Consider the following 13,840-nt stretch of genomic DNA (forward strand, 5'->3'; position numbering starts at 1 on the left):
CCTATATAAATCAGTGGTGGATGCCTCTCTCCCAACTAATGCAATCAACTTGATTACAAGTCAGCCCATTTTTTTGCTATGGGTTTGGATTGTGATTACGCATGTAATGTAGATTTGGTATACACATCATGGTGGGCCTTGGCAAAAATCTTCCCACTCCATCTCCAATTGTATGATAGAATATATATATATATATATATTAAAAGGAACCACATGGGAATTGCTCTTGATTTTGATGGAGCCCATCATGATGTTGATGTAAGATATACTCTAAAATAATATATTTAGTCCCCTGTGAACCATTGGTCAACCAAAGATAGAAATTGGGAGAGATGTCTACCTTAATTTTTAGAGGGCCTATTATGATGATTATATAAAATCTACTCCAACTATTAAATTATATACAAACATTTACATTTGGATCCCAGAACTCATTCTCACTGTGGTGATTTATGTGACCACACTAATATTACCCTATACATTTCTATTCATGTGGACCACCTTAATCACAAATGGAGTTGAGATTTGGGCCTTTGGCCTGACATGTGGCGACACACCTGATGGTCAGGATGGATTTTATATAAAAATTATTATGGGGCCCACCTAAGCCACTGATCCATTTGTCACGATGGAAGGCAGTAAAATAATAATTACATGGATTGATGGAGTACCTTTGGAAGATCTTTTTAAAAAGGGTATGAAATGTAAATTCCATATCAGAATATAAATTTCATATTAATTAAGTACTTTTATGTAAAATTCCCTTTATATTTTGAAGTTCTTGGAAAGCAAAGACGAAGAAGAGGGGCCTGCATTGCGCACCGACAGCAGCAGGAGGAATTGATTTTTTGAGAGCGAGAGAGAGAGAGAGATGGGAGGGAAGGGTGGAACAGCCCCAACGACCTATGCGCCAACTCCTCCCACGCTAAAGAAGCAGCAGCAGCAGCAGCAATCCATCTTCAAAGAAGTTGATTGGGTTCGTTGCGATGGACGAGGATTTCATCAGTGCCGGCCTGCTTGTCTGTATTCTCTCTCTCTCTCTCTCTCTCTCTCTCTCTCTCTATCTATCTATTTATCTTCATTTGATTCTCTGCTTTCAGAAAACAAGGGAAAAGAAACTATATATTCATGCGTGTAGATAAGAAGAAACAAAATCGTATTTTTCTTAACACCCATATTTGACTTTTCGCATTTCGGTTTTGATTGTTTGAGTATTTCCATTAGATGAAAGTTGGTTTTGTTGCATTTCCTTGTTTGGATTTTTTTTTCTCTGTTTTTTAGTATTTCTTTGGTGGTGGATGAATGTCATGTCTTCTTGTTATTGATTTCACTGGGATTCTGTTTTTCGTAGTCAGTTTGAAGCCTTTGATTATTATTTTTCCACGGCATGTGGTTTGAATTGGTAGAATTTCATGTTTTTTCTGCTTCTCTTTGGGTCAAGAAGGTGCCTTTTCTCTCCCTATGATGGCTTTCAATTCTATGTGTTCATCATTTTATTTTTCTGAGGATTTTGATTAAAATCCATTTTGCCCATGTTGCAGCCCAAGATCGCCAGCATGTGTTGCTCTTGGGTACCATAGGCCGAGAGGGTCTGGTGATTGGAACTGTCTGTCTTCTGGATGCTTCGTTATAAGAAAGCTACCCTGAAAGGATGATTTTGAACATGACTATGTGTAGATGAATGTAGAACATTGAAAAGAAAATTCAATTGGCTCAAGTTCAACTCCAAAAATCGAAGGTCAGGATCATCCTTGAAGCTTGATTACTGGACCATAGCTTATTTATGGTAGCATTGACAAAATAACGGTTTGAATCATCGGGCCATTCTACATTTGGGCCCTATGGGCGGCACAGCCTGGTGATCCTGATTCGTGACATAGGCAAAAAGAAAGGAAAAAAACGCTATTTCTTAAAGATGGATTTTGGTTTTGTGGCACCTTTTCTTTTGCTTTTGCATGTGTGCGTATCAGCATTTCTCACATTTTGGGTTGTTTTTGTTCTTCTCCTATTGTTTATAAAGGTTCTATTTTAAATTGATATCTACAATGGTGTCTGTTAATTCCACTTTTATTTAAGTTGTTTTTTTTTCTTTGAATTTTGATTAGATAGAAGTGGATTGTGTTGCTTTTTTTTTGGTTTTTTTTATTTGTTTTTTTTTTAAAAATCTGGATTTCGACTGTTGTTGGTTGTTTTTAAATTGCTTCTGTTTAAAGGGTTTGTGTTTCATGAATTTATGATTGGCCTATCTCTTAATATATTTTATTTAGCAATGTTCAGGTGTCTAGGCATGGTGATTAGATGAAGGAGAGTTTTAAGGTTCTTTGTTTTCTTTTCTTTCTACCCCCCCTTTTTTTGTTGTTTGTCAGCAATTCATGGGATGTTGATTTTTTTTCCCCTCCCTTCTCTTCTGTTTAAGAGATACTGTTTGGATGAAGGATGTATCTTTTTCCCCTACCTTGAGAGAGGCCAACCATATAACTGGCATTCTTGCTTTGGTGCATTGACATCTTTGCTGAGCATCTGTGATTTATTGCCTCTCCCTTCCTGTATTTTTACTCTCCTTATGTTCTTTGGCTACAATTTCTGTTAATTATTAAAAGAAGGTGCTTTCTTGGTGCGCTGTGTATGTGGGTCGGTGGTGGGGTTGGAGGGGATTTATGATTCTTTTCTCCTTCTCTTCTTTCATTATTACTCCTTTTTTTTTTTTTTTCAAAGTACTAAATGGTTGTTTTGAGGCATTTCATTTGCTGCAATCTGTGTTCCTGCAGATTAAAAGGGTTCAAAAGCAAATATCTATGCTTTTTTTTTTTCTAAGGGTAAAGCGAATATTTATGCTTGTTATTTCACTCATGTCATCAAGTCATTTTTTTTTACTCACACGCACCACATGGGCACTCGAACCCATGACCTCAATGTTGAAACACACTTTGTCTACCATTAAGCCATGTGTTGGAAAGTCATTTTATTTAGTGTTTTCTTATTTGAATGTTGAAGTGTTTTGTTGCTCAGGTATTTTGGATTTTTTTTTTTTTTTTTTAAACTCCTTTTGCTGGAAAGCTATGCTGTTTGGAATTTGTTATGGTTTTTAAGTACTTTAATTGGATGAAGGTCGGTTTTGACTTGAGGACCTTTGTCGGTTTGGTATTGATGTAGATTAAATGACACAAAAGGTTTGTTTGTAACTTTCATTAGGTTAATTTGTTCTTTGATTTCCAAAGCCTGGCTTTTTGTTTTTGATGAATCAAAGCCTGACCTTTTATACTGTCACATGGTTAGTTCTTGAAGTTTTGGCTTTTCATTCAAATAGTCTTCTGATATTTTGATATGATCAAGGCAGCTTCTCTATTGGTTCATTTTTGTCTGCTTCTTGTGTTAGCAATGGTTAATTCTGTTTATTTTATATCATTTTCTTTTCTTTGGGTTTATTTTATATTGATATTTTATTAGATGCAAATGCAAGTGCATGTCATGGGTTTTGTTTGCTTTGTTCAGCTGCTAATCTCTTTGGCTAAATTCTTCATTCCTCAAAACGACGGAAGATTTCTTTCCATTGGAATTTGACGTTTCTCAACCATTTCTTCACTGTTAATGAAATTGGATAGTTGGCATGGTTTATTCAAATTTTCCTTCTGTGAAAAGACTGAAGTTATTTCCATTCTGTTGATGTAAGTGAGCTTTGTGGCTTTTGTCGGTTGTAATGAGTTTCGATGATTTAGTTTCTAGGATAAACATTTCACTAACCCATGGCTGTAGAGAGGGGAATGATATTGCCAACACCTTAGTTGAAGAAGGTATGGTAAAGGAGCTTCTTTGTATTGGGAAACCATTCTCGCTTTCTTGATGTTTTCATTCTATTTTTGAATGAAGGCGGATTATACAAAAACATTTTGCTAACTTGTGGCCTGTCTTTGTTTGTTGCGCTGAAGTTCTAATATTTCTTCTGTGCTGAAAGGAGTGCCTTCTAAAGAAGAATGTTTTTATTTTTTAACAAATTCAGATGCTCATGAATCTATTACATATTGGTCATTGTCAGCTGTGTTGAGCTGTAATGGTGTTTTTGTGTTACCTAGAGTTTTACTTACAAGAAGAAGCATGTTGGTAACTTGCAGTTTTGAGGACTGGAGCAGTGAATGCTGCATCAGGATCTGCTTATGCCGAGTTTGGAAATACCAAGGTCATTGTCTCCGTGTGAGTACTTATTTTACCTCATTTAGTTTTTTTTTTTTTTTTTTTTTTGTTGCATCTTTTAAATGTCAGAGAACAAATACCCACAGGGAATTCTGTTACAGTTTCAAATAAAAAGCATCTATTATACCAGAAAGGAAAATAATACTGTTCGAAGTCTGGGGAACAAGGCCCTCAAACTGTTGCAATACAGAATGTTAACTGCTTACTGGGAAATACAGTTAATTGAAACAAAATATGGTCAGTTCAGCATCCCAGAAGATGAATGTTGAATCACCTGCTTTTCCGCTGAAGCAGTCTGGCACCTACTTCTGGTGAAGGAAGAATGGGAAAGTGATCAGATCTAGGACCAAGTTTCCCGAATCTGGCTAGCAGTTTGTTACTCGCTGAACCTTCTCTGTTATTGTAACTGATGGACAGACAGATCCACTACTCGAGTTTCCTGGATACTCTCCTTTTTAAAACTTTTTAAGTCTGAAATTGTCAATGGTCATTAAGAGCTTATCTTGTGATGCATCGGGGGATAACAATCACCACTCTCCAAAGATTGGTGATTCAACACTGTTTGGACAGCCTTTAGCACATTGTTTTGGCTTCTCACTACATATCATCATTGTTGTCATCATTATGGCCTTTTCCCAGTTTTTTGGGGTCAACTTCTTTTTTGGATAATGATGGGCAAAGGTTTAACGACCAGCTGCCTACCTGACATTAGCTTTTAGTCACCTAGGTTAGGAGCCTGGGACCAGCTAGCATATTGTTAGTAGGTGGAGTTTTATTTTTATTTTTTTCTTTTTTCTCACCATATATGAAACTGGTGATTAATATTTCTGTTAAAGTACCTTGATATACATTGATACACCATCCTGTAACGGCTTGAGCTTTTAGAGCAAGTGGTGATTTGACATGGTATCAGAGAGGAAGGTCGAGTGTTCGAATCCTGGGAGCAGCAAAATATGCCTCGTTAATACATTCTCCCACAAGGGGCTAGGAAAATCAAGTCCGGCCCAGGGACTGGGAAATCAAGCCCAGCCTGTTTATGGTGCAAGTGTCCCTCCACCCTTGTCAGTATGTTCCCAAGCGGAGTTCCACCTTGCACGTGCAGGGGAGTGTTAAAGTCCCTTTATATACATTGATACACCATCCTCTAATGGCTCGAGCTTTTAGAGCAAGTGGTGATTTGACAATTTCAGTCTTACCAAGTAGACATTGGCTACTATGACACCAACTGCATCATTTTTTGGGCACTTCATTTCCAAAAATCACAAGTTTTTAGGTAATTGATCCCAAGTTTAATTGGATTCTGTTCAAGGTATTCCACAACGGTAACAATGCCTATAACGGCCACCACCTTTACTTTTACGGTACGGGTTGTAGCGGCTGTTGCAGTCTTTTTTTTTTTTAATTTTAATTTTAATTTTTAATTTTTTATATAATAAAAAAACCGAAAAACCTATATCGGCCCTGTAATGGACCGTTACCACCTTTATGTGGAGTGTTACGGGCCATTACAGGGGTTGTAACAGCTGTTAAGAGTCTTTTTTTTTTTTTTTCTGTAATGTGTAATGGTTGCCATTGTTACCTTTACGTAATGACCTTTATGGCACACCATGATTCTATTGCATAAACATTAGCTTGAGGGCCAAGCATGTCACACCATGATTCTATTGCATAAACATTAGCTCGAGGGCCAAGCATGGCCTTTCTTCTTCTTGTTCCGTTTGTAAAAAAGATGTGAGGTATAAGTTGTGGGTTTTTAAGAGTACTGGCCCGGGGCTTTATTATTAGCTCATTGACAACCTATCTCAAAGCTGTAATCTCTTGGGAATGAAGCTGTATTCTGAAAAGTTTCTGAGATTCTAAGAGATTGGGATATCTCATCATCACCTCCAGAATTTGCAGAAACAATAAAAAAAAAAAAAAAGAAAAGAAAAAAAAGAAAAAAAAAAAGAATCCTAATGAGATATCTTTCCAAAATAAAAAATAAAAAAATCCTAACGAGATTCTTGAATCAGGATGAGGAATTATAAGGTCTTGAGCTTCAGCATTATAATTGATCTTCCCATTTTCATACATGGGGGGACCGTTGATCCAATGGGCCCCTCCTTGGATGGCGGATACCTCTGAAATCTATCAGATTGAAAGATCCTAACCCTTAGATCACTTGCTCCCTTTTCCATTGAATGTGGATTGTTGATGTAATTTTCTTAACCTTCGTTTTGCAGGCCACCAAATGAAGGTTTAGCCGTTTGGGATCTTCCAATGTGGGAGTTTTTGGGGTGCCCCCATCTACATTGAGGCCCAATCAGATCAATATCTGGATCAACGAACCATAGGCCCTAAATTTATGGAACTGGGATAATAGCAAATTCTATGTTTGATTCAGCTTATACAGTATAATTCCTCAATAGGGATCGTCTTCTCTGCCTTTTTTGCCATTCAAATACCCAACTGAGGGATTTTTAAGACCTAACCTAATTTCAGATGTAAATTGTTTTTGTAGCCAGCCGTTTTAATTGATGCAAGCCTTAATCCTTATCAATTACCATTCTTAGTTCTTTTACTTTTCTGTCATTCTATTAAGATAATATTTCTTTTGTTTTCCCTTGTTCAGATTTGGTCCTAGAGAAAGTAAGAAAGCAATGATGTACAGTGATGTAGGTCGGTTGAATTGTAATGTGAGCTTCACAACTTTTGCCACTCCAGCTCGCAGCCAGGTACATGGGATTTCCATCCTTGCTATGTGAAGACATTTTTTTTTTCTTCTAATAATCCTTTCATGGATAATTTCTTTATTGATCTGATGCAAGCTTCTCTAATATTTTCAGGGGTCTGACCACAAAGAGTTTTCATCAATTCTTCATAAAGCTTTGGAGGGCGCTATCATACTGGAGTCTTTCCCCAAGACAACTGTAGATGTTTTTGCTTTGGTGTTGGAATCTGGTGGCAGTATGTTTTCCAATCCACTCTTTGTAATAATATTAGTTCAAACCTATGATTTGTTATTAGCATTGATCTTCTATGTTTAGAGAAATTTGGTTAACATACACCTCTAGCCATTGATTGCGGTTAATAGTATGTCCGGAACAGCAGTCGGCAGAATGCTTTTTTTGCTAAAATAGTAGTTCAGTATTTGAAACTCATGGGATATCATTTTGGTGGCAGAAAAGCAGAAAAGTTTAACCTGCTCATTTAGGTTCTGATTTTTGCATTGCCCCAAATGCTGAATCAGTGCAAACACCACAGATTCAATCAAATGTCGATTTGTTGGTACTTCCTAAGGCTACCTAAAATATTAGATCAGTTTCAACAATTGCATTGGGTCCAAGACGATGTATATTTACTGCCAATATGGCAAAGTGGTATCCAAAGCATGGATGGATTTTGAAGATCCCCTATTGGGAGGTGTAGTGTTTGTGTTGAAAATCAATGTAATAAGATTTTTAGGTGTACTTCCGGCAAGTAGATTCCTACCTGCGAATGAAATGTTCTACCTAGTGTGGTGCTCTTACCCCATACTATTATGATTTCTAGGTCTTTTGTACCCTTAATGGCTATTTTTTCATTGCTGCTCAATGGCCTCATTCCCACCTTTGTTCATCTTGAATACAAACAAATCCTAAGGCCCTGTTTTGTAGATACCTAAAAATGAGTTCGTCTCATTTTAATTAACAGTATTATGCATTAGAGATCACAGTTTATAGACATTAAAGATCATAGATTATTTCTTATCCTTACCAAAATCTCTAATTCATAATTACTATTAACTAAATGAGATGAACTATTTTTTAAGTTGCAACCAAACAGCACATTAGCTTCTTTTTTTTTTTTTTTAATTTTAATTTTTTAATTTTGTTTCGTGGTGTTATTATTCATGGATTTCAACAAAGCTTAGCTGCCGAATATTTTGCATGAAGTTTCTATGTTTCTTTGTCTCTCTTTAACATTTCTTAGGGGAATTAAGTGGGCCTTGTACCCATCTTTGTTCGAATGGCATGAAGTGGTAAAATCAAATCCATTAATCATGTCTTACATCCGTCTTGTTTCTAATAAGAAATGCGTATTGACGAAGGATGGAGGTATAGGTCTTGGTGCACCTCGGAGATCCCAAGCTTGGTGCAACACTAACTTCTAAGAAAGTAATATGCTGTACTATCGTGGGAAACTCCCATGGAAGCCATATTCTATATGATATCTTGGAAAGCTCTAAGTAGTAGCAGTTTTTAAAAAACTTTCTTAATCTGTTTTTAGAAACTAATTTCCTTTCCTTTTTCTTTTTTAGAAACTAATTTACTTTCCTTTTTCTTTTTTAGAAACTAACTTACTTTCTATTTTTAGTAACTTTCCTTTTTTCTTTTTCTTTAGAAACTAGGTTGTTTTTTTTTTTAAAAAAAACTTTTCTAATTTTTTTATTTTTTTATTTTTTATTTTTTATAGAAATTTTCCTAATTTGTTTCTTTAGAAACTTTCCTTTTTCGTTTTTTAGAAACTAGGTCGATTCTTTAAATAAAAAAGAAAAAAAAAACTCTTATATTTTGACAACTATATTGCTGAATTTTGGTTGGCACCCTACACTAAACATGGAATAATTGCAAGAGTCACTAAACAAGTTGCCCAAAAGTTAGAGTTTATGATTAAGCGCTTGGAAATGGACCAATACTTTGAGCAGCTTGATGAACGCATTGCCCGACTAAAGACCATCGCCAGGACAAACCCCAACATTGGGATAGATGTCCAATCTCAGGTAGGTGGCCTGAAGGATAGACCAATGAATGAAGTTGGCCAAGGAATCAGTTATGGGCGTGCACCCGTATACCTACCCCATGAGGGACATCAAGACCACTATTTTGAGGGGTACAACATGTGCAGCCTTGTGACTGGAGAGAGTGCACCAGATGTTAGTGTAGAGTTACCCACTGAGGTCATTCCGATAGTGGATGAGTTTCGTGATGTTTGTCCTGATGATCTACTAGATGAGTCCCCTAGGAGGGATATAGAGCATACCAGAACATGGGTCACCGTAATACCTACAACCGACTTTACGTTGAATAATTTTGTCGATAGGTCCACAGGTCTAAGTCCTCGTGAAGTCGTTACTAATTTTAAACCTAGGAAACTTATTGATCTTGTCCCTATGTCACTGTCCCATAGGCCGTCAGAGTCTGCAGAGTCTTTTGTGCATCACATTCATTCATGGCATCAAGAAATCAGGCAGAAGATCATGACTAATAATGAACATTGCACATTTTCTACAGACCAGTATAAATGTTTCAAAGGATTCAATATTGGGGACTCTGTGATGGTCTGCATCAGGCCCGAGCGGTATCCTTCGAGTGCCGTTCGTAAGTTACACGCGTGTAGCGCTGGACCCGTTAAAATTATAAAACGAAACGGTCTCAATGTGTATGAGGTAGATCTTCCACCTTCCATGGGAATTAGTTTCACAACCGATATGGAGGATTTAGTTACTTTTCAGGGGACCATTGATACTTTGTCCGGCCCTTCGTCCACCCATCTTGATTCCCCATATTTATCCCTTGAACCATGGCCTCTACCTCCCATATCTACTTCTTCTAACCTTTCTTCCCAGCCTCTACCTCCCATACCTATTTTCCCAGCCTCTACGTCCCATACCTACCCGTCCCGACTCACTTTCCTAGCCTCTACCTCTCATATCTATCCTTCCCAACCCATTTTTCCAGCCTCTATGTCCCATACCTACCCGTCCCGACCCATGTTCCCAGCCTCTACCTCCCATACCTACCAGTCCCGACTCATCTTCTCAGCCTTTACCACCCATACCTATCCTTCTCGACTCATTTTTTCAGCATCTATCTCCCATATCTAACCTTCACACACCCAAAAAGGAAATAGAGGATATCCTGGACCATCAGATAGTTTCAATGTCGGACGGCGGGTTTCAGAAGTACGTGGTTAAATGGAAGTCACGCCCAGCTTCAGACAGCACGTGGCTCACTGAGGAGGAGCTTCAGAGACTTGATCCTGACATCCTGGAGCGGTTCAGGAGTTTTATTTCGTCAGTGGCGAAATCTTTGCAGCCGGGGAGAATTGATGGGGACATCACGCGCACTCATGCCACCCCCCTACGCACGTACGTACGTAGAAGGAGGACCCCACCATCGATCTGGCTAGATGACGACGTCCAGGGAGTGCCTCCTAGCTAGAAGTCAAGTTTTGGTTTAGAAAAGTGGCCCGATAGTCAAGAAAAGCCCACTATAGGATCTCATGATCGTGGCCCACTCGTCGGATTTGTTTTATATTTTAGGTTTTGCTTATTGTTATTATTTAGAACATCGTGAACGCTTTAGATTTCCTTGTTTGGTTTTTATTTTAGTTTACTTCATCGCCAAGTAATAAGTGTCGTACATGGTGCGAGTTTTTGGGTATATGGTTCTCCCTATAAATAGGCACCCCTTGTAGTTCTTTTCATTCATTGAAGTTAATAAAAAATTCCTGCTTTATTTTTCTGCTCTCTTCGTGAGTTGTGGAAGAATTCAAAAATGGGTGCGAAGCCCTCCCTTTTCGAAGGGCTAACTACCATGGTGTGAAGCCACATCGATCCTAATTCACCCCCATCTTCCATCATCTTTTTTTTCCATCTTCCCCCACTATCCGTACTTCGAATTTGTCCTTTTATTGCATCAGATTTCTTCATTACAACAGGTTTCCAGATTTCGGCCCGCAGGCGAGCTAAAACTTCGGCGGAGCACCACGCACAAACCGTACATCGGATCGAGCTGAGATTTGGGGGTTTTGGAGTCCATCCCTGGCCGACTAGGGCCAAGGTGGCCTTTTTCTGAATAGTGGGCCCCACACACGTGCGGCCGGGATCACATGCACGTCCGTCTGGGCCGTTGTTACTGTCCACACGCGGGATCATCTTTTAGCTCAGGTTTTTATCCTCTTTTCTCCTCTCATAGCCGTTTTTCATGAATCCTAACCTTAGATTACATGATCCCTAATTGATTTGCCCCTTTTTATCACCTTAGGGTTCCTTGAATTGAAATTAGGGAATCCCTTGGATTAGGGACTGGTTTTTATGCATGAGTAGTTGATTTTATTTCCCTTTGACATCGTTTGGTTTATAATTTTTATTGGTCCAGTCCTAGCCTGTGTCGGCTTGGACCCGCATAGATTCCCCTTTTTAATTGTATGTTTGGATTTTCATGTGGGACGTGGAATTTGTGTGATTGTTTCTGAATTGGTAGGATCTAAGCCTGAAATCTTGCATATCATATTTAATTTTCCATGTCCTGCATCAGGGCCAAGCATGTCACACCATGATTCTATTGCATGAACATTAGCTCGAGGGCCAAGCATGGCTTTTCTTCTTCTTGTTCCATTTGTAAAAAAGATGTGAGGTATAAGTTGTGGGTTTTTAAGAGAACTGGCCCGGGGCTTTATTATTAGCTCATTGACAACCTATCTCAAAGCTGTAATCTTTTGGGAATGAAGCTGTATTCTGAAAAGTTTCTGAGATTCTAGGAGATTGGGATATCTCATCATCACCTCCAGAATTTGCAGAAACAAAAAAAAAAAAAAAAAAAAGAAAAAAAAAGAAAAAAGAAAAAAGAATCCTAATGAGATATCTTTCCAAAATAAAAAATAAAAAAATCCTAACGAGATTCTTGAATCAGGATGAGGAATTATAAGGTCTTGAGCTTCAGCATTACTCAGGTGGACCGCACCATAAGAAACAACAATAATTAAACGTCCACCATTAAAAATTTATTGGGGGCTACAAAAGTTTTAGATCAAGCTAACATGTGTGTTTTCCCTTCATCCATGTCAGTGTGACCCAATTAACAGGTTAGATGGAAAATAAACATTACAACGGACCGTGTAACAAAATAGTGCAAGTGCACTGTTCAACGTGCACCGCAGAACACAAAATAATAATAATAATAATAAGTGCATGGTTGTGAAACAGCCACGTAGTCTATTTCGGAAATGAAAAAGAAGAGGGGGAAACCGAAAGAAAAGAGGGAGAGAGAGAGAGAGAGAGAGAGAGAGAGAGAGAGAGAGAGAGAGAGAGAGAATCCGCAGCAGTTCGAGAAGAAGAAGAGGAAGAAGAAGAAGAAGGAGAAGAAGGAAGAGGAGAAGAAGAAAAAAGAAAAAAAAAAAGAAAAAGGAAGGAGCGTACCTATTTTTGTCTCAAGATGAGATTAAATCAGTGAAAACTGCAAATGTTGGTTTGCCTCTGGAAGCAGTTTTTCAAACTCAAGATTGAAAAGTGGGGAGAGGAGCAATGTCAACAGCGTCGGTTTGCGCCTGACAGCAGATTTTCGACGTCAACATTGAAGGGTGGGGAGAGGAGCAGCGTCGGCAGCGTCGGATTGGCGCTGTGAGAAGATTTTTGGTCTCCAAATGGAAGGGTGGGGACAGCAGCTGCGTCGGCTGCTTCGGTTTGGGGGTGGAAGCCCTTTCGAATTAGGTTTTTTCTTTTTTAACTTTAGTTTGGCTTGTGGTGTGAGTTCACCACTGTTTCCTGCACTGAAAAAATAAAAAAAAAATACCAAACAGGTAGCGCATGCTACCTGCGCTACACGCTACGTATCCGTAGCGTACGCTACGGCTACGCTACAGGGGAAAAATGCTATTTGTAATGCTACGTAGCAAAATCGCTACGCTATGCTACGTAGCGTACGCTACCGCTACGCTACGGGCGCTACTGAAAACACTGATCTCGACTTCCCATCATCATCATCATCATCATCACCACCACCACCTAAATCTTACCCCAATTAATTGCGGTCGGCTACGTGAATCTTGTTCCCCCATTCCACTCTATCAAGGGCCATAGTTCCGGTTAACCACAGGTCATTGAATCTTTTCTTACTACCTCCATCCAAGTCCTTTTGGGACTTCCCCTTGCCTTTTTAGAGCCTTCAACTTGTACCAACTCACTCTTAACCGTCCCCTCATCTTATTACCTGTTGGTGCTACTCTTAAATTTCCTCAATTTCTAATTCTATCATTCTTCATCTTGCCACTCATCTGTCTCAATGTCCTCATTTCAGCTACACTCATCCTATGAACATGTTGCTCCATAATTGCCCAACATTCTATCCCATAAAGCATGGCTGGTTTTATATCGTATAAATTTTCCATTCAGTTTGAGTGGTAGACGATTATCACATAAAACTCCAGAGGCGTATCTCCATTTCTTACACCCAACTTGAATTCTATGGGTGACATTCTTCTCTATCTCCCCACTCTCATGAACTATTGACCCAAGGTAATCATAAGTTGTCATTTTGAGAAACTTCTGCGTAAGAACTAGTTCTTCATTTTCACTCCTATGTTACTAAAATTGCACTTCATATACTCTGTTTTAGTCTGACTAACTTTAAATCCTTTAGATTCTTAGGCACCCCTCCATAAATCTAGCTTGGGGCTTACACCCTCCCTCTTGTCAATCAAAATTATGTCGTCTACAAACAACATACACCATGGGATCTCTTCCTGCAAATGTCTCATTAACTCGTCTATAACTAATGTGAAAAGGTACAGGCTCAATGTTGACCCCTGGTGCAAGCATAGAGTAATTAGGAATTCTAGTGGTTCTTGCATTTGTTCCTTCTCCCTCATACACATCCTTAATGAGCCAATATATATCCTCTTAAAACTCATT

At 38.6% G+C, this 13,840-nt stretch overlaps 1 protein-coding gene across 1 annotated transcript in view; it reads left to right on the plus strand.

Moving 5' to 3' along the window:
• The first annotated feature begins 802 nt into the window (after positions 1-802).
• The window catches only part of LOC131245930 (exosome complex component RRP41-like), a 48,878-nt gene continuing 35,840 nt past the window's right edge, over positions 803-13,840 (plus strand). The window contains exons 1-4 of the mRNA XM_058245718.1: positions 803-1,019; positions 4,110-4,188; positions 6,800-6,902; positions 7,014-7,134. Coding sequence (XP_058101701.1) covers positions 872-1,019; positions 4,110-4,188; positions 6,800-6,902; positions 7,014-7,134 — 451 coding nt within the window. The 5' untranslated portion in view covers positions 803-871. The remainder of the gene's footprint in view (positions 1,020-4,109; positions 4,189-6,799; positions 6,903-7,013; positions 7,135-13,840) is intronic.

This window comes from Magnolia sinica, chromosome 5 (genome assembly GCF_029962835.1).
Source record: "Magnolia sinica isolate HGM2019 chromosome 5, MsV1, whole genome shotgun sequence".
Lineage (NCBI taxonomy): Eukaryota > Viridiplantae > Streptophyta > Magnoliopsida > Magnoliales > Magnoliaceae > Magnolia > Magnolia sinica.